At 39.7% G+C, this 23,823-nt stretch overlaps 1 protein-coding gene across 2 annotated transcripts in view; it reads left to right on the top strand.

Moving 5' to 3' along the window:
- Window positions 1–23,823, top strand: part of XPO6 (exportin 6) — a 120,731-nt gene that overhangs the window by 19,159 nt on the left and 77,749 nt on the right. For both annotated transcript variants that reach the window (XM_023741010.1, XM_004386596.2), the window contains exon 2: window positions 21,192–21,282. In XM_023741010.1, coding sequence (XP_023596778.1) covers window positions 21,192–21,282 — 91 coding nt within the window. The remainder of the gene's footprint in view (window positions 1–21,191; window positions 21,283–23,823) is intronic.

Genomic DNA, 23,823 nt, shown 5'->3' with positions numbered 1-23,823 from the left:
TGCTTCACTGGTAGAATCCTCACCTTCTATGTGGGAGACCTGGGTTCAGTTCTTGGCCAGTGCACCTCTTTGTAGACATCACTCGAGTGTCGGTGGAGGCTTGCATATTGCTGTGATGCAACAAATTTCAGCAGTTTCCAGACTAAGCCAGGCTAGGAAGAAAGGCCTGGAAATCTACTTCTGAAAATCAGGGAAAGCCTTCAGGATCACAACAGTAAGATCTGCAACTAATCATGGGGATGGCACATGACCAGGCAGTGCTTTGTTCAGTTTTGCACGGGGTCGCCATGAGTCGGGTCGCCGTGAGTCAGAGGCTGACTTGACAGCAGCTGACAGCAGCAACAATGACTTGCTTTGCCTTCAGTTGTCTGGAGCAAGTCACTTAGCTGACTAGTGAGTGGGCCTAGCTGACCCCTTAGCTCAGTGCAGCCTAGGGGTTCTTTATTCCTCAGGGTTATGACTTGGGAGTTATAAAAATCTTCATTACTTTATGGAAAACAATCTCCCAAATAAGTTCAATAGAACTGGTGAGGCAAATGAAAAGATAAGAGGAAGTTAAAGTTCTTAGTTATGAAATAGAAATTATGGAAGAATTAAGAGTAGAATGTTAAAATTTGGTGCCTTGAATCCACCATACACTAGGTGTAGAAAGAAAAGCCATTGTAAAAAGTGCTGATTATGTAGAGAAAGTTGAAGAGGCATTTGTGGTGTGAAACTATGCATTAATGTAATTCTTAATGAAATGGAAAATCAGGAGCTGAATGAAGCATTGTTGGTGAATTTGAGGGTCCTTTGCAACAGGGGAGCCCTGGTGGCACAGTGGTTAAGAGCTGCAGCGAGCTATGGCTGCTAACCAAAAGGTCGGCAGTTTGAATCCACCAGCTGCTCCTTGGAAACCCTACGGAGCGCTTCTACTCTGTCCTGTAGAGTTGCTATGAGTCGGAATCGACTCAACGGCAATGGGTCTTGCAGCAAGGTTGGAAAATAATTGGGAATTCAACTAGTCTACAGCTATTGAATGTAAGGATGGAAAAGGGTGAGCAGAAGTTCTGGGCATTTATAACTTCTGAAGTTTGTAATCCTGGATTAGGAGATGTTCACATCAGCAAAGGATTACAGTGCAGGGGGCTAAGTGCAGAAATAGAACTTGGTATGAGGTACAACAGTACTGTTAAAAAAGAAAAAGAAAAAACCTGGCTAAATTGAGGATGGGAGGGTCGTATCAGGGAAGGCTTCCCAGAGGAGGTGACTGAGTTGGGTTTCAGAAGATAAATAAGTAGGAAATCATTAGGCAAGGAATTTGGGTGATAAGATGGGGAAGCAGAAGGGCATTTTGGGCAGATGGAGCCACAGGTATACATGGAAGTGTGAAACAGCCCAGTGTGTTTAGGTCAGTTCATGAAGGTGAAAGCTTTGAAATGTTTCAGAACCAGGCTTCTATTAGGCAGCACAGGTGATTTCTGTGACGGCAACTACTCCAGGAAAGTCTTTTATTTAATTCATGAGGAAAGGAGCCATGTGTTTTGTTATTGCACAGAATATTATTCATCTAATTCTGCATTCTACTTTTAGAGAAAGACAGTTAAATGGTCTATCAAGGATTTATTTATTTATTTTAAACATTTTATTTTGAGGTATTTTTAGACTTATAGAGGAGTTGTAGAAATAGTACAGGGAGTTCTCGTAGGCTCTTCTCCCATAGGGATTTTTTTTGTTTGTTTTTTAAAATACTGCAGTAGCCAAGTTTTCCAAGATTTGTGGCCAATAATTTTGCTCAATTTCTGCACCACCTTTGTTCTGGTACTGTTTGGCAGTTAAAGTAAGTGCTGATGCTACTATAGAATTACAGTCTTCTCTGCCACCTCTTGAATTTGCTTAGTTTTTTATTTTCCTGATTATAAAAAGTATTTTGAACTCTCTAGAAAACTTCATAAGTCCAAAAAAGACAGCAAATTACTACCATCTGATTGAGCCTCTAACACATTTTGGTTTGTTTTCTTCTAGCCTTATTCTCTACTTACTTTTTAAATATGGTTGAGATTACACTAAATGCACTTTTTTCTTTTGCCTTTTCCACTTAACATTATAGCATAAGTGGTTTTCCAGATCATTAAATACTTCATAAATATTTACAGTACGTATTATATTGCATTGCTTGGATTCTTGGGCAGTTAGATTTTTCCATTTTTGCTATTGTAAATAATACGTGATTAATGTCTTTGCAAAAAGCTCTTTCTCTATTTCAGAAAATTACCTTAGGATGATTTCCCAGAAGGATCCAAGGGTATGGACTTTTTTTTTTCAAAATATATCTTTAAAAATTTCAGAATAGTTTTAGATTTAGTATGAGCATTTTGAAGGTACTTTATCAGATGTTTTCCAGAAAGGTTATGCCAGTTTATACTTCCTACCTACTGTTGGTAAATACACTCACCAGCATTAGGTAGTCTTAAAAAAAAAAAAAAAAAAATCAGTGCTAATTTTATAGGTTAAAAGATAGCTTCTTATTATTATTTCTCAATATCTTTTTTTTTTGGTAGGAAAAGCTAATCAAGTTAGATTTTAGTTTTCCTCTCCCAAGTAATAGGATAACACTTACAGGAGAGAGACCCCCTTATGCTTTTTCTGCTTATATTTACTTACTTAAGTATTCTTTCTACTTACTCTAATGTATTTGAAATGGTACTGTAACATATTTTTAATTTTCCCAGTCTTAAGTTGGTTACTTTTCTTTATTGTGGTAAGATACATATAAAATAAAATTTACCATTTAAACCATTTTAAAGTGTACACTTCAGTGACATTAAGTACATTCATAATGTTGTGAAACTCTCATTATGTAGTTCCAGAATTTTTCCATCATCCCAAATGGAAACCCTATACCCATTAAACAGTCATTCCCCATTCCCATCCTCCCCTCAGCCCTTGGCAATCACAGATTTGCTTTCTGTTTCTATGGATATGCATATTCTGCATATTTCATGTAACTGAATCATGCAGTATGTGGCCCCTCAATATCTTTTAAGGCAGGAAGAAGAAAACTCTAAAGTTTGAATTGAATCTATATATTATAGGTTGAAAATTGATAATCCACCTATGGCAGCTGTCATAAATTCAGCATATTTAATTGATCAGGATGCCCTATTCCCCAACCATTAAGAAGAAATAGTCTACAATTGTCAGTGGACTGAGGACTATAGGCCTTGGGGTAGGATGCAACCTAAAAGAAGGACAAAAATTGGGAAGGTATGGTGCTTGGAGAGTGAAAGCCAATGAAATAACAGCACATTCCAGAGCTGGGAATATACAGAAAACCCTTTTAGAAGTTGACCTTTCTAGCAGCATGATTTGTAGAACTTTCAAGTAAGATGCTTCCTCTTTGTCATCAAAATATAGACAGCCTAAAATGAATGAACAAGTTTGTAACAGTTATCTAATACACCTAGGACAGGGTAGAACTGCCCCATAGGGTTTCCTAGGAGCTGCTGGTGGATTCGAACTGCCAGCCTTTTGGTTAGCAGCCGGACTCTTAACCATAGTGCCACCAGGGCTCTATCTAATATATAAGACCTCAGGAAATGTATGAATTTTGACTAAAGAACAGGAGTGGTGTTGGGGATGACAAGGACAATCATAGAGGGTCCAGAGAAGAAAGAAAATGGGGGCATCTGTTTCTCAGTGCTTAACATCCTGGGTGATGGGGGATTATTGTTTCTAGGTTAGTGGTTTTCATTCTTTAGGTAGAGAATTTTCAAAATGGCAATGAGACCTTTAGAGTTTGATCAAGATTTCTTCACTGTAATCTGGTTTCCTGAGGACACCCACCCGATGAAGGGAGTGCTTGTTGTAGATGGAGGATTTTATTTGTTGAACCAAATAGAGCTTCCATGATAAATTCATTGGTGGGCAAGTCAGTGTCTTGTTTCGATTAGTCTCTTAATTATTTCCCCAGAGCCCGATTTCCTCTGGTGGGATGTGAATCAGCAAAGCCAAGAGACAGAGCTTTGATCCTTGGATACGACAGTCCCGAAGTGGGCAATAGTCTGACTCTGTTGTGATTAAGCAGTTAAGGACAGTCGAATTTTGCACAACTCTTCAGTAAGGAGTGCCTTTCAGTGTTTAGTGATTTTGATGCATTTCTAGATGTCTGAAGAGCAGTGTAACTTCATGGTTAAGAGCACAGGCTCTGGGGCCTAAGTGTGAATCCTGGCTCTGCAACTTAACCAGGAGTGTGACCTGGGGAAGGTTACTTTATCTCTTCAGGCTTCAGTTTCCTCATCTGTGCAATGGGATTTTTATGAGAATTCAAGGAGTTAATGGTGTCAAGTCTTTAGGACCGCATGACGTGTACTGAATGCTAAGTAAGTGTTAGCCTTTTAAGTTTACAGCCTAATTTAAAATAAGAGAAAAAGTTAAAATGATTCCTGCAACAAATATTTATCAAGTATATGCTAGGCCCTGAGAACACAGAGGTGAATAGGAAGTAGTCTCTGTGCACTCCCAGGCTCCTGGGCAGACCTGCACATTGGCAATTATTTTTTTTTCTCTAGTTATTTTTTTAAACAAATGCACATTGTATAAAATTTAAATGTGGAAGAGGGTGTACAGAGTAAACTTAGTCTCCTTCCTTTCCCCTGCCCCCAGCGCCCTGTCCTTTCTCTAGAGGCAACCAACATTACCAGTGGCGGGGGGGGGGGGGGGAGTGTGTATATGTGTGTTTACATATTTGTGTGTGTGTTTATATTTTACACTCTGCCTCCACTAATGGGTGGCATACTATTACATTGTCATAGCATACTATTCCAGTGTGACAAACTGTCATACTATTTTGTGCCTTTAAGAAAAAAATTAATGTATATTGGACATACTTCCATACCAGCACACACACAGCTTCCTCACTGTTTTTCAGGGTTGCATAGTATTCCGTGGTATGGATGCACTTTATTTAATCCTGCTTTATGGCAGTTTTGGTTGTTTGCAATTTTTTGTTTTACAGTTTTGACATGAAGATTGTTTTACACGTATACTTTTGCTCAGGTGCAGACATCTGGAGGAAGAATTTGCTAAAACTGTAATTGTTGGGTCACATTGTGCATATAAAAATTTGATAGCTGTTGCTGAATTGTCTCCCCTTGAGGTGGCACCAGTTTATGCACTTACTAGCATCGTGAAAAAGGTCATTTCAGTTCACTGTGTTCAGTGTAATGTTCCAAAGCCCAGAGGGAGTGAACATCTCTGCTTGGGCGGGGTGTGGGGGGGAGGGTAGAGAGGAAAGGCTACAGTAGGCTTCACAGAGGTAATGACATTTTCAAGGTGTCTGAAAGGATAGGCATGGTTTTCTAGGTAGTATTTTAGACGTAGGAAGTGGCGTATATGAAGTCATGGAACTGTTGTGTGGAGGGAAAAGTGAGAAGTTGGGTCTGGCTGAGGCATAGGTTGGATGAAGGGTCTGGATGGGGAGTGTAGGGACAGTGTGTAGTTCACGGGGTAGGTTAAGGCCAGATAATGGAATGATTTGATCAGATTTACTTTTTAGGTAGTCACCCCAGTGGTCAGGTGGCAAAGACCCGAGGTGGTGATAATGGGGCTTGGAGTTGAAAGATACTTAAGAGAGAATTTGCAAACCAGTTTTTTAGCAACCATTTATTACCCAAAGAAAACTTTCCAGTCTCGGTAGAGCCTGAATCACAAAGGTGGAAGGGCTGTATCACAGAGATGTTTTAGCGTGCTGGGGTTCTGTGCGCTGTAGGCTCATAGGGTTTTTTGGAGGTGTCTCAGGTGCTGGCTTTGGGAGTACAGGTATTTGGGCCTCCGTTCTGTCCCCCAATAATTAAGCAGGATCTATATATATAGTGGAATTCTATGCAGTATTTCTTGTTTTAAAAAATAAAAAAGCTAGGATCGTGGATTTAGTTCCAAACCTTTATGGTCTTAAACACTGTAGAGGCCTGGAGGACATGTGGTATCATTCTTACATTCTTTGATTCTTCGTCAGCTGTGCTGGTAGGTGATCTGTGTAAAAATGAAAGTGAAGACAGTATTGTTGGGATTTTTTGAGCATTTAGTTGGCTTGTTATGTGGGATTTTTGTTTATTTGGTGTCTTCCTTTTTTGAAAAGCATATTGACTCACCAGTGACATAATATTATGTAATGAGATAGTTTGCTCCTTTATGGTTAAGGGATTTACATACTTTATGTCTTTTAATTCTCACAACTACCTGATGAGGAGGAGTATTAGTGTTGTACTTTTCATTCTGTGAGTGAAGCAGTTTGAGGCTCAGAGTGGTTAATAAGTAATTACCTCAAGGTCATGCAGATAATAAGTGGTGAAGTCAGGAACCAGATGCGGATCTGTGGCTGATTCCAGAGCCTACACCCTTCCCAGTTACACAGTAGGAACAATCCATTTTAGAGCATTCTAGGGACAGGGTGTACTCAGCCACTTGTGAGGGGTGGAGGGGGCACCAGTGGAATGGTGTGGGATTTCTAGCCCTTCTTGGCTTTGAGCTGTTGCCCATAGTGAAGGAGCAGAGCTGCGATATGGACTGGATCCAAAGCAGCACTTTAGCTTTACCTTTCTTCCTCTCCTTTTCCCCATATTCTAGCAGGGCTGCTTGAGAGCTGTGGGAAGGCTGATACATGCTTCTCCTCGCAGGTGCATTATGCCTGCTCTGTGGGGCTTGGGGCTGATGGAAAACTGTAGGATTGTCCCTTGATTATCTAGGGATGTGAGAAAGGCCAAGGTTCCTGACAGGGTTGGGTAATTGTACAGCAGTTAAGTACCTGTTTTCTTTCTCCTGCACAACTCCCCTCCCACAAAAAGACAACAGCAAAAACAAACAGAAAAACAATGCCACCCTGCTTTTCTGCTGCCACGGCTGCTGTCACTACCGTTCTGCATCTCTAACCCAGTGAATCTTCCCAGTGGGTTGGAGGAAGGAAATCGTGGATAGGTCTAATATTACAATATAGTTACAGCTTTATACTTGGAAAATGGAAAGTCGTAATTTTGATTACTAAGCATGCAGTTGAACATAAAACTTAATAAAGTTGCCTTCACTGGTAGTACTGTGTAGAACCCAGAGCACATGAGATTCTCTGGTTCTGGAGAGGTTTTTATGTTTATAAACTGGGGGTAGGGTAAAGATCGAGAGAGACTTGCTCTCACCAGAGCATGCTAGACATCATCTATGATGATGGGAGGAGCCTTTAGAACCCCTCTGGTCAGGAAGAGTCACTTCCTACTGAACACAGATGTCTGCTTGTGCAGCACCATCACGCTTCCTGCATAATGCCATCAAAGATCCCAGCAGCTGCTCTCCTGGTCATTGTTGTTTATATTGTGTGGGATACAGAAGCACCCTTTGGTAATTGGTAATGATATTAGGAGAGCCTTAGAGGCATGTGGCTGGCCATGAATTAAGAATTAAAATACTCAGGTGGTGCTGGGTGTATTCAGAGGGACAAGATGGTAACAATTTAGAGGGTTTTGCCTTTATAAAAGCAAATCCATACACAAAGCTCAGGTAGGAGAAACTTGGGAGGGAGAGAGGACTGTGTTGGCCAGCACCTGCATAGTGCTTTATAATCAACATACAGTATACACACCTGATTGTATTTAATACCAAGGATGCTCCAGGAGCTTGGAAGATTTGCTCATCTGTTTACTCGTTGCTTGAATGGAGGACACCCTTTCTGTGTCCCCTTATTCTTGCCTTGGCCCACATGCAGGAGGTTCTTGTACCCCAAGTAGGAGCAGTATTGGAGCACATACTTCTGGTCGCTGTCTCCACCCTCTCATTTCTTCTTCCTGTAGGAGTGATTTATCTGATTGATGGATTGGGGAGAGCCTAACACCACTGACCCACATCTGCCAGGTGTGCGGTCACTACTTCAGAACACTGTCCAGCTTTGTGCTTGTACTCTCACCAGCTTACCCTCAAGAGAAGCTTGTCTTCTGCTGCTTCCTGCCTTCCTATTGTGGGTGGGCCCAGCTTTTCTCCCTAGGCCTGGGTGGGTCAGGCCCATTCAGAAAGGGAATGCAGGAGGCATTGCAGCTTTGCTAATAATGAGTAGGACATTAAACTTTGATCTGTGCTTGGTGCCTTGTGACTATATAGCAACTAGATAGCCAAGAACAGGAGGGGAAAAAGGAAGTGATTATGCTCACCCAGTCCCAACAGTCTGTAATATAGTCTGGAGATTTGCCAGAATTAAACTAATGTTATTCAAAATCCTAGTTCTGTCGGGGTATGTGTTTTACAAAAGAGACTTACTGTTAAATAGCGCAGATGGTAACAATAGCTGAAATGAAATTTCTTACCTGTGAACTGTAATGTTAGTTGTAATTTAATTTTAAATTTGCATGATACTTTTTTACTGGCCCATTAGTTTCACACTTATTATCTGATCTCATCTGATGCAAGGTATGCCTGCTTAGTCACCATCCTCCTAGCCCTTGGAGCAGAACTCTGCTGTCACTGGGAAAGGGCTCGAGTGGCCTTGCTCAGTTACTTGACTCGCTGACTTTGGGCAAGATTGTCTGAGTTTCATTTTCCTCATCTGTAAAATGAGGTTGTATTGCTGTTCTCTAGGGATTTGTTTATTGCTGTCTTAAGATTCTGTGAATCCTGCTTTAGGGTTTCTTGGTAGCATGCCTTGCTGTAATGTGCTCAGAAGTGTCTTTGGAGTTTAATTCACTAGCCATGCATATATAGAGAGATATATATATAGAAAGATAGATGTATCTGGGATATGTACCTGGGAAAGTGAAGCAGATGGGGTTGTGAAGAGAGAACCTGTTCTTGGCTATATTAACATATTCTCATTTATTTTAGACAGTTTCTTATAGAAAAACTATTTCTATTATTTACTTTTTTGGCTGTCTAAAGCCTTTTGACTGAGCTATTAATAAATAAATACATAAAATATATGTATTTTAGCTCCTGGTGGGATATGGTTGTTTCGCAACAAGCAGATGTAAAATTTTTAATGTTTGGGCTGTGTAACGTCCTTTTTCAAAAAACAATGGGTGAAAATAAACCCGGCATCTGAGAAAACTAAGTAGTCTCCTCTTCCTGTCGTACCGTTTTCTCACTTTCTTTTTCCCATTTGTCCATCGAGCATGGAGCAGTGAGGAACAAGGAGAAGAGTACCAATGCAGCAGATAAAATTTTAAAAACTTTTTATTTGGAAATAATTTCAAACTGATAGAAAAATTACAAGGATTTAGTAGTACAAAGAACATTCCTATATCTATTACCCAAGCTCACTTTTGTTAATATTTTACTCTGTTTGCTTTATTATTTGCATTGTCTGTCTCCCATATATATATATGTATATGTGTATATATGTGTGTGTATGTATATATGTACATACATATGTGCGTATATTATTTTTATTAGGTGGTATTGAGTAGATTTTGACACATAAGCGACTCCTAGGGTTTTTTTTTTCTTCTAAATTTTATTTATTTTGTTGTTGAGAATATATGCAGCAAAACATAAACACCAATTCAGCAGTTTCTACATATATAATTTAGTGACATTGATTACATTCTTCGAGTTGTACCACCATTCTCACCCTTCTTTTGTGAGTTATTTCTCTCTCATTAACATAAGCTCACTTGCCCTCTAAGGTTCCTGTCTAACCTTTCTAGTTGCTGTTGTCAGTTTGATCCCATATAAAAAACCAAACCCATTGCTGTCTAGTTGATTCCAACTCATAACGACGCTATAGGACAGAGTAGAACTGCCCCATAGGGTTTCCAAGGCTGTCATCTTTGTGGAAACAGACTGCCACGTCTTTCTCCCAAAGAGCAACTGGTGGGTTCAAACTGCTGACTTTTTGGTTAGCAGCTGAGCACTTTAACCACTGTGTCACCAGGGCTCCTCCCAGTCCCATATAGGTAGTTCTTAAAAGAGCATAATGCTCAAGGCAGATCTTTTCCACTGGTTAAGCTAAACTGTTGTTCGGTTTTAACGTAATTTCAGGAAGCCCCATAGGATTTTCTTGGCTATAATTTTTTTTAAAAAACATTAATTGTTTTGGTAAAAATATACACTACAAAATAGTCACCACTCACATGTACAAATCACTCGCATGTACAATTCAGTGACATTGATTACATTCTTCAGGCTGTGCCATCCTTCTCGACAGCCTTTTCCAAACTACAGGTAGTCCCTGGGCTTATGACGTATTCCAGTTAACGACAAACTGCACTTTTGACTGTCTTGGGTTTTTTTTTATTTTGGTACATCTAATCATTATTAATATGTATTATGTATAATGTTGCAGCACATAATTTGCTGATGTTATCATTCTCAGATGTTCACTTGCAGATGTTCAATTTATGATTTATAAAGATACTGATATAAAAGACAGTAATAAGGAAAACTAAAAAAAACAAGGTATTTGACTTACGTCAGAACTGACTCATGACAGTCGTTGGAACAGAACCCCGTTGTAAGTTGAGGACTGCCTATATTTTACCTTCATTAGCACAGACTCACAAACTCACCTAAGCTTCTCATCTATCCTTTTGAATTGCTGTTGTCAATCTCATCACATATAGCTAATTCTTTAAAAGAGTACATGCTTAATGCAGACATTCTTTTCTAATTAGACTAAACTATTGTTTTGTTCAGAGCCCTGTGATGTAGTGGTTAAGAGATCAGCTGCTAACCAAAAGGTCAACAGTTTGAATCCACTAGCTGCTCCTTGAAAACCCTATGGGGCATTCTACTCTGTCTTATAGGGTCGCTATGAGTCAGAATGTGCTCGATGGGGTGTTTTTTTTTTTTTGTGCAAAGATGACTTCAGGGGATAGTTTTGGTTAAAGGTTTAAAGATTTCCTTAGGGTAATAGTTTTGGGGCAGTCATCCAGCCTCAATTACTCCATAAAGTCTAGATTCCATGAGAATTTGAAGTTCTGTTTCTCATTTCTCCCCTTTATCTTCTATAGAGTGTTTAAATGTTCAGTATTGGTAGTTGGGCACCATCCAGTTCTCCTGGTCTAATGGCGAAGGAGGCAGCTGTTCATGGAGATGGTTGGACACAGAGTCCATTTCCTCTGCCGATTCCTGACTCTCTTTCTTCCTCTGGTGCTCCCAGTGAATAGAGATCAATTGTTGTACCTTGGATGGCTGCTTGCAAGCTTTTAATACCCCAGGCATTACACAGCCAACTAGGAGATACAATAGAAGCACCGAAATCAATACTGGGCCAATTGACTGGAATGCCCTGTGAAACCATGACCCTAATTGACTGTAATCTTAACAGAAGCAGATCTCCAGGTCTTTCTCCCATGGAGCCACTGGGTAGGTTTGAACTTTGAACTGCCAGCCTTTTGGTTAGCAGCTGAATGCTTAACTGTTTGTGCCACCAGGGTTCCATACACACACACACACGCACACATGCACGCACGCATGCACGCATGCACACACAGAGCAGTGTGTGTATATACATACATAAATACATACATACATGCTTTGGTAAAGTTAGAGGGCCAGCAAGAAAGAAGAAGATCCTCAGCAAGATGGATTGACACAGTGGCTTCAGCAATGGGCTCAAACATAGCAATGATTGTGAGGATGGCGCAGGCAGTGTTTCATTCTGTTGTACATAGGGTCACTATGAGTCGGAACCGACTCAATGGCACCTAACAACAACAACATAAATGTTGTTAGGTGCCATCAAGTTGATTCTAACTCATGGTGACCCCATGTATGCAGAGTAGAACTGTACTCCATAGGATTTTCAAGGCAGATCACCAGGCCTGTCTGGCAAGGCCTCTTGATGGGTTCGAACTGCCAGCCTTTCGGCTAGTTAGTCGAGCGCTTAACTGTTTGTGCCACCTGGCCACAACTTACATACATACACACACACACACACGTGTACACATATAATACATTCATGTACACACAGTATTTTTTTCTGAAATATTTGAGTGGTGTCCTTGGGTGGCACGAATGGTTAAGTGCTCAGCTACTAACGAAAGGTTGGCAGTTTGAACCCACCTAGACCCCTTGGAAGAAAGGCCTGGCTATGTATTTCCCAAAGATCACAGCTATTAAAAACCCCATGGAGCACAACCCTACTCTGACACACGTGGGGTCACCATGAATCATAATTGATTTGACGACAACTGGTATTTGAGAATAAGTTGCCTATGTCGTGACCGATTGCCTCTGTATAGTGTATTTCCTATCAGGGATATTCTGTTACGTGACCTCAGTGCAGTTATCAACTTCAGTCAATTTAACATCGACTCGATACTTTAATCTACCATCTGTATTCCAGTTTTGTCAGTTGATCCAATTATATCCTTTATAGCATATTTTTACCCTAGTACAGGATCCAGTGTAGGTTCAGGTGTTGCATTTACTTGTCATGACTCTTTAGTCGTCTTTAAAATATGTTTTAAATTTTTGAAACCAGAGTACCTGTACATAGGTAACTAATTGGTTACTCTTGTTTCTATGTATTGTTCAGAGTATGTGATAGATTTTCCCAGAATAAAACGTACGGTCCTCTGTGTACAAAAATATTTCCTCTAATTAGTCCCCATGGGGACAGAATATGCTGCCTCAACTGTATCACTGCCACAGTGGGACTAGTTGAGCTTTCTGGCCCAGATGCCTGGCAGTCATCCTGCTTCTAACTCATGGTCCTCAGCAGCAATCAGATCCCTTTTTGTTTATGGAAGAGACAGAATCTGACTGGGTGCTTTGTGCAAGTCCAAGAAATAATGGGGAATGTTCTGCCATTGATCACCTTTATGTAATTTTAGACTAAAGCAGAAAAGTGCCTTTTAATGACTAGAAATATGTTTAGATGCAGCCAAAGTTTATGTTTTAATCAAATATTAAGTACCTGCATGAAGGTATTCTGCAATGTTATGTCTATAGTTACTCCCAAAGGAAAGATATTATTCAGATATAAGCTGTAGGCAAGACAACAAGGAGCTCTTCTGAGGCAGATGAATAACCTTAATAGTTCCAGACACGTGGTAATGGAGTTGTGGTAAGTACATCTACCCTGGCCTTACCTACCTGTAACATAGTGTAGCTCTCTGTTTCTTTGCTTTGTGGAAGACTTTTTTTCCTGCAACTTTTTTACTTCGATTTATATTTGTACCGCTAGACTCCCCTCTGCTTAACCTTGTCCTTAATCCTCTATCACAAGCAGACTAGGGGAAATTACCACAACATAGGTGTGGATGGGACTCAGAGTCAAGAGGCCTGGTTTGCAACTCAGTAGCTGTCTTAGAGCGAGTTATTTCGTGCCTGTGGGTTTCAGTGACTGCACTTTTGAGTACTAGACTTTGGAGAGTCAGCTAGTTTCACCAGTAATCTTACAGAGAGATAAAGTGAGATTTTTGCTTCAACATGATGGGTTTATTTTGGTTCTTTAAAAGTATTTGTAGGCTGAGACACAAAAGAGCAGTGACAGGAAAGTAAAGACTTCTTCTGAATATTGTTCTCCTGATGGGGGCTTCCTCGGTGTGCTTTCCTGTTTTCTAGATTTTTGAGCTGAGTGATTTCAAGAGGGGGTAGGTATATGTCACATTGATTCTCATCATGGATTATTCTGAGTTTAGTATTTGTTTTTATACTTTTATGCAGTCCTAAAGGCCAAATAGTTTTTCTCTTGTCTGTTTTCTTTGCCGTGGTGGAGGGTATAGGGAAGAATGAGAATGTACTTTTGATAGTTTAGACATCCATGATAATCCTGTTAGCTTTCAGGGACAGATTATATGAGATTGAATTTCATTGCTAATGGCATTTGTTGTAATAAACCAGTATATTTTGCATACTTTTAAATCTAGCAGCTAGTATAGAACCACATTTCTCAGAAACCTCCATTGTACACAAGCAAATAGAGTAATAAAATTGTTGTAGACATGCAACAGGAACATTTGAATGGGACTCTGGGACCGTAGTCCTGATTTTGTTTAGGTTTGGTATGACAGAGGCCACGAACCTGAATACAGAAAGGCCATATGATTCACCTCCTAGTAGAATATACAGAATATGACTCCTGGAAGAGGTGGCAAAAAGCTTGATAAAAACTTCTTTAAAAGTAGCTTTTTTTCAGCATCAATTTTGTAAAAAGATTATGCTGTATAGGGGAGCTGTTTTAGAGGCTATTAGATAAAAGAATTACAGATTTAGTCAGAATTAGAGAAAACCATCATCTAGGTGCCATCTCTTAAGGGACAAAGCACCTTATTACCCACCTTCAGTCTCAGTGGTTTTTAGATAAATTAGCAGTCTCCTGTTTTTCAAAGTAGATTCATTGAGTCTGTGAGCAAGGGTCATTATGATCAGAGCCCTTAAAGGGGGAAATTTAAACAGATTTACATGTGTCAAATTTGGAGGATTTACCATTGTTCCTGAGAAACTGAAAGCGACACCAAGACTCTTCTTGTTCCTTTTACTCTTACTGAATTTGGTCTGTAAAATATTTGAGCAGTAGACCATGCTGGATGTTGTAGAAATACAAACATACTAGGCAGACTGTCTTTCCAGACAGCTTGTGTTCTGGTATATATGAAGTGTTAACAGTCGTAGTGATGACTTTCCGCCCTTACTCTATGCCTGACATTGTGTTTACTCAGTGCTTTGCGTAGATTATTTTATTGAATCCTCAGAACAACCCAACGTGGTAGGTACTCTTATTATTCCCAATTGTGCACAGAAAGAAAATTAGTGATAGATTAAATAAGTAGGCCAAGGTTGGGGTGCATTCAGATTTGAACCAAAATGACCAGAGAATAGAATAGTACCATGGGCAAAATTCTGTGGTACTGTACAAGACAAAGACAAAAGATAAAAATAAAGAAGGGATCCATGCTGTAAACTTCAGAAGAAATTTCATGAAGGTTAAAGCTGTGAATTGCAGACCCACGAGCAAATGGAGGATGAGAATAGGTATTTGCTTATGAGACTATGAGTGTTCAGACTGGAGTGATGGCTGCCTGTGGTGAGTAATGGTGAATTAGGCATGTTTTCCTTCTTTTCCTAGTAAACTTCTCTGCATTCTTCAAAACCCAGAATGCATTCACTTCTGTGAAGCTTTCCTTGTATTCCTCAGATAGGCTTACTACTCTCTTTGCACTCCTCAAGCTGTTTATACATATGTATGCCACTCCTACAGGAAGTAGACCATCATATTCTAATTTTTTATTCAGAGGTTCCCCTACCCTCCCTGCTAACCACTTCCAGTTCTTTAAAGGCAGGGACGGTTTTACTAGACTTTGTATCTCAGCGGTTTAATATAGTATCACTTACTTAGTGAGCACTGAGTTTGTTTGTTGAATGAATAGCTTAATTTCTCAGTTGGTCTAGATTTAAAGGCTCTTTAAAGCTAGGTTTAGAATAATTAGGGCAGAAAATCTGTAATTAGGAGAATTTATCCAGTGGTGAAGTACAGATTGGATTGGAGCTGGAAAAGCTGGTATCAGGGACACCAGGTAAAGAAATTTTAATAATTTATGCCTGGTGGAAGTAGTGGTGATGGAAAAGTACAAATCCAAGAAATACTGTAAAGCAAGAATCAGCAAACCTGATGACACTGGTTATAAGGATAGAGGACATGCAGACGAGTCAAAGGTGGATTCAGATTATGTGACCCTTTCTTGTCTTTTGAGTTTTTGTTTTAATTTGTTCGGTGATTATTAATCTTGGTTGACTTGATTATGATAAATGAGTCAGTATTATAGATCTCTGAACTGCTGAGCCCACGAGCAGTGCAATAAATGGAACAGGTAGCAAAGTCAAGGTGGTAGGCACGGCTGAAAGCTCCTCAACTTTGCACATTTTAACTGTTTCTGGAACAGAAAACTTTGGTTTGTTTTAGATGTATGTGTAGCTCCCCAGGAGTAGATTCTTGAGCCAAGCTTATTCATCATTCTGCCCAAGGATTTTCATTTTAAGTCTATAGGCCATTTGCTATTGATGTGAGCCAAGTAACTCTTGGGAGAAACATAGGCTTATGGGGTTTTATAATACCTTGTGTTGCCACCCTGACAGCTCTGAAGACAAATAGATTATGAACCCTGGTAATCCAAGAACCTCATGCTCAGACTGCTCTGAATTGTTGTGCTAATAGATGAAGACACAATTTCTAAACTCTGAAAATACCAATTGGACTTTTAAAAATAAATATAACATTTTTTTAACTGAAGTACAGTTTACTTACAAAAAGCACACAGATCATAAGGTGTTTGACTTACAAAAAGCACACAAAATCATAAGGTAAAGCAATCATCCTTACATAAGTAACACTCAGATCAGGAAATAGAATATTACCAGCATCCCAGAATCTCTCCACCTCAAAGAGAACTACTGTTCTGATTATAACACCATAGATGAGGTTTTTTTTTTTAAAAAAAAAATTTTATTATGCTTTAGTTGAAAGTTTACAGCTCAAGTTAATTTCTCATTTGAAAATTTATATATGTATACTGTCTTGTGACATTGGTTGAAATCCCACAATGTGACAGCATGCTTCTCCTTTCTACCCTGGGTTCCCTGTGTCCATTCGTCCAGTTCCTGTCCCTTCCTACCGTCTTGCTTTTGGACAGGCATTGTCCATTTGGTCTCATGTATTTGACTGAACTAAGAAGTACATTCCTCACGTGTTATTTTTTGTTTTAAAGACCTGTCTGATCTTTGTCTGAAAAGTAGGTTTCGGGAATGGTTTCAGTTCTGGGTTAGCAGAATGCTCAATGGCTGTAGTCTCGGGGGTTCCTCCAGTCTCTGTCAGACCAGTAAGTCTGGTCTTTTTGTGAATATGAATTCTGTTCTACATTTTTCTTACGTTCTTTCGGGGGCTCTCTGTTATGATCCCTGTCAGAGCGGTCATTGGTGGTAGCCAGGCACCATCTAGTTCTTCTGGTCTCTGGCTGGTGGATTCTCTAGTTCATGTGGTCCTTTAGTCCTTTGGGCTAATATTTTCCTTGTGTCTTTGGTTTTGTTCATTCTCCTTTGCTCCGGACACGACAGATTAGGTTTGCTTGTTTTGAAAGATTGTATAAAATAACTCATGAAGAATGTGTTTTGGTTTCTTTCACGTAACATTGTGAGATTGATCCATGTTGTTGCATGTAACAATATTCATTCTTGTTGTCTTTTATAGTATTGTAATTTATGAATAAACCACTATTTATCACTCCACTTGTGAAGGACGTTTGAATTTTCTCCATTTTTTGGGATGTTATGAGTAATGGTGCTGTGCACATTTATGTACATTTCTTTGGGTACATGTAGAAATTTCTATCGGTATATATCTAGGAGTAGAATTGCAGGATCATAAAGTATGTGTATGTTCAGCTACCAAACAGTTGTCCAAAGTGGTAATACCAATTTATACTTCTACCAGCAGTACATTCAACATCCTTACCAACACTTGTTACTGTCGGTCTTTTTAATTTTTGCCATTCTGGTGGATGTGTGGCACTATCTTGTTTTTAATTTGCATTTCCCTGATGACTAATGAGGTTTTATGTGTTTATAGGCCTTTAGAATACCCTCTTTTATAAGTTACTGTTTACCTGTCAAAAAAATTAGTTTTCTTTTTCTTATTGATTTGTAGGAGTTATTTTATACTCTGATACCAGTTCTGTGTTGGGTATGTATATTGCACATCTGTTCTCCCATTTTGTGGCTTTCTTTTACACTTTTTTGTGCCATCAGATGAACGTTCTAATTTATCAGTCTTTTCCTTTGTTTAGTGCTTTTGTAAATCCTGTTTAAGAAATTTTTTCTACCCCAAAGCAATGAATATGTTCTCCTGTAAGCTTTATTGTTTTACCTTTTACATTTTAAATCTACAGTCCACCTGGAATTTTTTGGTATAAATATGTCTCATCTGATTTTAAGCTAGTCTTATCTTTCCTTAGTTCTTCAAGATCTAGGGCTTACATCGTGCCAAGCACAAGATGGAAATAGATATATGTGAATTTTGAGTGTTTTTCATATATTAGTCAGTCCAGTGCAGGAGATAAAGTTTGAATGGCTTTTGGGGAAAGACGCCACCCCTACCACACCCTGGCACTTGGTTTCTGTTTTATGTTCTTTGTTCCTTTCATTACTTGAAAGTATAGTTTGTGTTAAATATTACCATTTCCTTCTTGTTGTTGTTAGTTGCCATCGATTCGGCTTGACCACTTCCTTACTTTCCATTAACTTAGTTCCTTTACCCACCATTTGCTTGAAACAGCTGGGAAAGGTTCTACTGGTCTTCTTGCCAGATAGAGGGGATTCTCCAGCATCTTTCAACCATTTGCAGGTCTTGAACACAGCCTTTATGTATTTCCATCTCTGTTCTGATTCTATGACCTTGGCAAGTCTCTTTTCTTCCCCTGTAAACTTACATAGTTTCATTTTGAAATCCAGATGGAAAAGCTCCACTAGAGCTGGTTGGGATAAAGCCCTTAAGCCTGAGGACATGAGTCTCTAGTTTCAAAGCAGGCCTGACTACTTCTGTTTTGCTTTTGGTCTCTTTTCTAAGACCAAGTAAAAATAATAGCTGCTATAACTATGAGTTAGATAATTCCTTACAGTTTACATAGCAGCTTTACATGGGTCACCTCATTTGATCTTCATAATAGCTTGTGAGGCAGGTATTAGCATTTAAATTATAGAAGTGATTGAAAAATGCAAACAAACATACTGTTTGTTCTTATTGAGAAACATCTGGTGGTTAGGTTTTGGAGTTTCCTTTTTCAGGTAATCATCATTTGCTGGAAGCATCCGTACTGTGATACTTTTGTCTTTCTACTTTCTGTAGGATTGATAGCTTCTTGGGTTGGGACAGTGGGTGGTGGGTGGTGAGTGGGACTGGGAATGGAGATAGAGTTGGATTCTTTTGGGAGATTGTCAGGAACTTACACTGGCAGCCTTTAAGGCATGGTCAGTAGTGGTCAGGTTCACAAACCTCTGCTTCAAGAAACAGTATGAAATAAACCTTGGTGGTTGATGTGATCACATTGTCTGAATGTGATGAGCTCAGGTTTTTTCCAGGATCTACTCTGAAATGATTTACCTAAAAAAAAAAAAAGAAAAAGTCATGAAGTAGGTGTGATTTGAAGATGCTTTCTTAGTTTTTAGGAACCCGTTTTGGCTCTGGAAGAGCTATTTATTTATTTTAACTAAATAGCTGATTTTAAGCAACAAATATTTGTTTATGTTTATTTTTATTTTTTGCAAGTGTTACTTTAACATGTACTGTTTTCCTTGAAACTCAGTCTTTCTAAATCTTTTTACAAACTTTTTAAAAGGAAACAACAAATCCTTTATTCAAATAAAGTGGTATATGAGTTCAGTTTATAAAACAGACCAAAGCATTCTTTTTTTATATAAATTCATTTTAGAAGTTTGAATTTATAACATTTATTTAAAGTTAGTCAGTGAGAACAGTGAGGCTGTTTTGATGAACACAGAATCTTGAAAGAGGCTGAAAAAGACAGTTGCAGTCTAATTTTTAGCTCCACATTCCAGTTTATTTCTGCATTTGAAAAACTTGCATAGTTTTTAATAAAACAGCTTGGCTTATGATCCAAGGATATTTTTCAATTAAACTGATAACAGAAGTTTGAAAGAGGAGTAGAAGGCTAACATTTGTCATGCATATAAAATACAGATGAGAAAGTCCCTCAGACTCAGAAGGGGTAAAACCATTGTATAATAATTCATCACTCAGCATATCAGAGTTCAGTTGTAATTGCACAGCCATCACACTGTGATGGCAATATGTTAGTGACACCTGTGTCTGGCACTGCTTGAACTTGGCCCACAGGTGCCTGTGTAGTGTACTTGCATGTGCTAGTTGATCTAAGATGGACTTGTGCAAGCCTGACTCAATCTATCATTAGTACCCTCCTAAGAAGCGCTGGTATAGCCACAGAGATGGCAGAAAAATCTTTAGCCCCTCAGTCTCTACAAAAGTAGATTACTATGGTATAGCCCTCCAGTGGAGCCCTAGTGGCGCCAGTGGTTAAGTGTTTGGCTGCTAGAGGTTGGCAGTTTGAATCCACCAGCCACTCCTTGGAAACCCTATAGGGCAGTTCTTCTCTGTCCTGTAGGGTCGCTGTGAGTCAGAATCGACTCGACGGCAATGGGTTTGGGTTTTGTTTTTTTTTTAAGACCGCCAGTATGTTACAATGTGATACATAACACATTTGCTTGTGGGCTTATAGTTTTAAAAATGCTGTTTTTAGAATGGTTAAAAATAGAGTCAGATCTTACTCTGGGGGCAATGGAGAGGATATGGGGAAAGGAGGAGGGTGGGAGATGGATGAGAATAAAAGAATTAAGAGATAATTAAAAAATCAGAACTGCTGTTGGCCTGTGATTATCTCTGGAGTAGATTATGCCAGTGAGGGTTCAGACATGGTCTGGGAGTGCTTACCTTTTTGCAGATGGGTTGTGTGGAGAAGTGTTAACTCAGGCTCATTGCTGCAATTGACGTGCCCCTACTTTAGTCTCAGGGCTCCATATGACGAGGGAGAGGATGAGTGTTGGGGGCCTTGGGCCCCTCCCCTCTCATTCTCAACCTGAGCAGTTCTGCTGAAAGTCTGGTTCTCTCTGTGGGTTTGTGGTTTGGAAGTGCTGTCTAATTTTGAGCCCCTGCTTGACTTGACTCTCAGCTGCATCTTAATCTCTGCTGGCTGCTCCTTCGAGATTGAGAGTTGACCAAATGTTTGAAGCGCCTCCAAAAAACTCCCAAAAATCCACGCAGCAGTTTGATAACAACTGCTCTGAATCAAAATATGGCTAATTGTCAGGCATGGAGCAAGTGTATTGTGAGGGGATGATCTATAGGAGCACTAATCTTCTCCCCAGGTCTCTTCATTCTCACTATTCAGGCAGGGCCAGTGCTGTTAATTTACGTTCAGCATATTTTCAGAATTGGAATTTAAATGATTTGCTCCCCTTTATTAGCATAAATAATTGAAAATCAACTGCACAGTAGCATGAATTTTTAGAGTATGCTAAAACTTTGGGTTGTAAGCCAACTGGGAAATTCCCTTCAGTTTTTCCGGTTTATACCATGTATTTGAAGAACGTTGAACCAAGATGATTTGAGTGCAGCCTGGATGCTATTGAGTGCAGCCTGGAAGGAACTGAAGAACAGTAGAACTAGATTCAGTTTATTGATTATTTTTTTCAAATTTCTCTGTTAGGCATCTGAAGAAGCCTCCCTCAGGGCACTGGAAAGTCTGATGACAGAATTTTTCCATGATTGTACAACCAATGAAAGAAAACGTGAGATAGGTAAGTGAAGTGTTGAGTTGTAAAGAGTCATTTGTAATGAGAAGGCCCCATTGGGGAGGAAGGAGTTGGCAGCCTTGGCTGGTCAAGCCTACTTGTTTCCCTCTTGAATTCTTACTCCGTTTTCTCTGGTTCTGCTGATTGGTGGCTGGTGAGGTCTGCAAACCTAGCTGCAAGGGCATAGTTATGGTATAGATTTTCTTTCCTTTGGCCAAATTTGGAAACCCCCTTCCCTACCCAAAATTTTGTTCTTAGTTTCAGCAATGTTGGTGAACTTTTAAAAGACGATGCCTGGGACTATTAATTTAAAAAACCTCATAAAAGTTTCAAAATGAACGTGTTTCCAGTGTGCAGAGGTCTGATTTGAACCTCATCCAGTCCCCAGAGATCTTTTAACTGGTATTACCTTTGAGGGTTTCTAGCTTCTATTTCCTTTTCTCCACTATTATCTCTTTCATTCTTCTGTTCTGCAAGTTTAATGAATAAAGGGGTCAAAAAACAGAGATGTAGGTAGAATCAGGTCTTCTGGGAACCTCGGCACCTTCTAAAACCTGCTTGTGAATTTTATACCCATTCACGCAAACAATGTTCATTAAAGGATACTATAAACTAGGAAGTATATACAGGTGTCAGATCTCTGCTGCAGAGACGTGCTGCACTGTGGTACTACAGTGATCTTTTTTTCTCCGGAATCCTCACTTACTGCTGAACTTGAGAATGAAAAATGTTTTTCTCTATCCATACCTAAAGGTTCTTCCCCTTGAGTATCTGACTGCTCTATATTGACTTTACAGTCATTGCTTCCAAACCAGAAAAACCAAACCCGTTGCTGGCAAGTCGATTCCGACTCATAACAACCTTATAGGACAGAGTAGAACAGCCCCATAGGGCACTAGGGCTCCTCATTGCTTCCACCATTCTTTTTCTGTGGTTCTGGGACTCCTGGAGACCCTTTCTCTGTCCCATTTGGCTTCTCTAAATCATGTTGACCAGTTAAATGTTTTGACTAATTCCACCTTTGGTCCAAAGCTCGGTTGGGATTCTGGGTGGCCAGTAAGTAGGCCATTGGCTACAGCCTATACCTACCTGAATCCCTTAAGCATTGTATCAGCTCCTAGTAGGTGCTAACTTTTTATTTCTTTTTATTTTAAACCTGGTGATCCCTTTTTTGCCTGCCATCTACATATCCTCCTCCCCCTTTTGGGAGTACACTGTGTAGAACCAGAGCGTTTATGAACAGAGACAACCAATAAAAGCTGAGCCCAGTAGATGATTAGGTGTCTGTCTGGCTTAGAAGGTCCACCCTGCTCGCTACCCTAGGTGTTCTCTCTTACTATTCCATTGGGCTGACCCTCCTCCCGCCCCCAGTGATCCACTAATTAGTTTTATGCTACCAAAGTGCCTTATGCTTACAGTAAACATATCAGCGGTGATTTTTGCCAGAGGAGGCAGAGGATCTTTCCTTTTCATCAGTCTGTTACATTCTAACACTAATTTCTCAAAAGCCCTGTTTTTAGCTTATAATTGAAATGCTTTTGGTTTTTCTCTTAATTTTGATTTATAAAGCAAATATTGCTCACCTTGTGTGTTCAAGAATTAAAAATGGAAACTTCTGAACATGTTCGTATTCGAATCTGATTTTAAAATAGGTTTAAATAACCAGATGCTACAAATGCCTAATTTAAATGCAGGCTAAGGGGAATCCGGGGGTTTGGTTCTATACAGGGGGAGTGTCTTAGTTCAGCTCTCCTTGTACCTAGTCGTTGTAGCCGTATTTGAGTGTGTGCGCTGGAACCACTTGCTTCTTTTTTGATGTCTTAGGATCTACTAAAGGCTTTCCTAGCTAGGCAGGAGAAGGGAGGGAAGCCTTGTGTTAAAAGGGCTCCACCAATTCTCCACCAAAGGTGAGTTATTGATGCTCTAGAACTTGGTAGAGCTGTTAGCAGGGGTCCTCAAGAGACAGTCTGATCGTTTTAATAGTGGAGGAACCTGAAGCATCAAAGAGGGGGGGTCAGACCCAGTGAATTAGTAGCAGAGTCTAGAACAGAGCCCAGAGTTCCTCATTTCTAGCCAGTGCTCACTCTCTCCATTTTGACTTCACTTCTGGGATTCCTAGAGACATTTACTTACTTATAAGGACAGACCATCAGCTTCTTTTTACTGAATTATTAATGAGACTGCCTTGTTGCATTTAGCCCAAGTTGTAGGGAGCTAGCAGTGCAGTGACTTTAGGACAAGAACGGGCACCTGTGTGTCCTGTTTTCCCAGGGGCTTCCTAGAATCTCTCAGGGTTGTTGCCTTTGTACTTTCACCGTTTTTGTCTTATATTTCATGGCTAGTGGAACAGGCCAAGGTTTCTAAGGGCCAGCACCCTTTATGACACAGTCTTAACGCTTGCTGTCTTATGGATTCTGACTGATGTTTTCAGCAAGCTAAGGAGGAGCAAAATAATTTCTAATGGGTTTGATGTGTGTCCTGGCAATTCCCATTTGACTGTTCCTCTTATTTAACAGACGTTTCTTTGCAGTATCTTAAAATGAAACC

This window comes from Trichechus manatus, unplaced genomic scaffold (assembly GCF_000243295.1).
Source record: "Trichechus manatus latirostris isolate Lorelei unplaced genomic scaffold, TriManLat1.0 scaffold00170, whole genome shotgun sequence".
NCBI classification, from domain to species: Eukaryota; Metazoa; Chordata; class Mammalia; order Sirenia; family Trichechidae; genus Trichechus; species Trichechus manatus.
The sequence above is the reverse complement of the archived record's forward strand: the minus strand, read 5'-3'. Positions and strand labels throughout refer to the sequence as shown.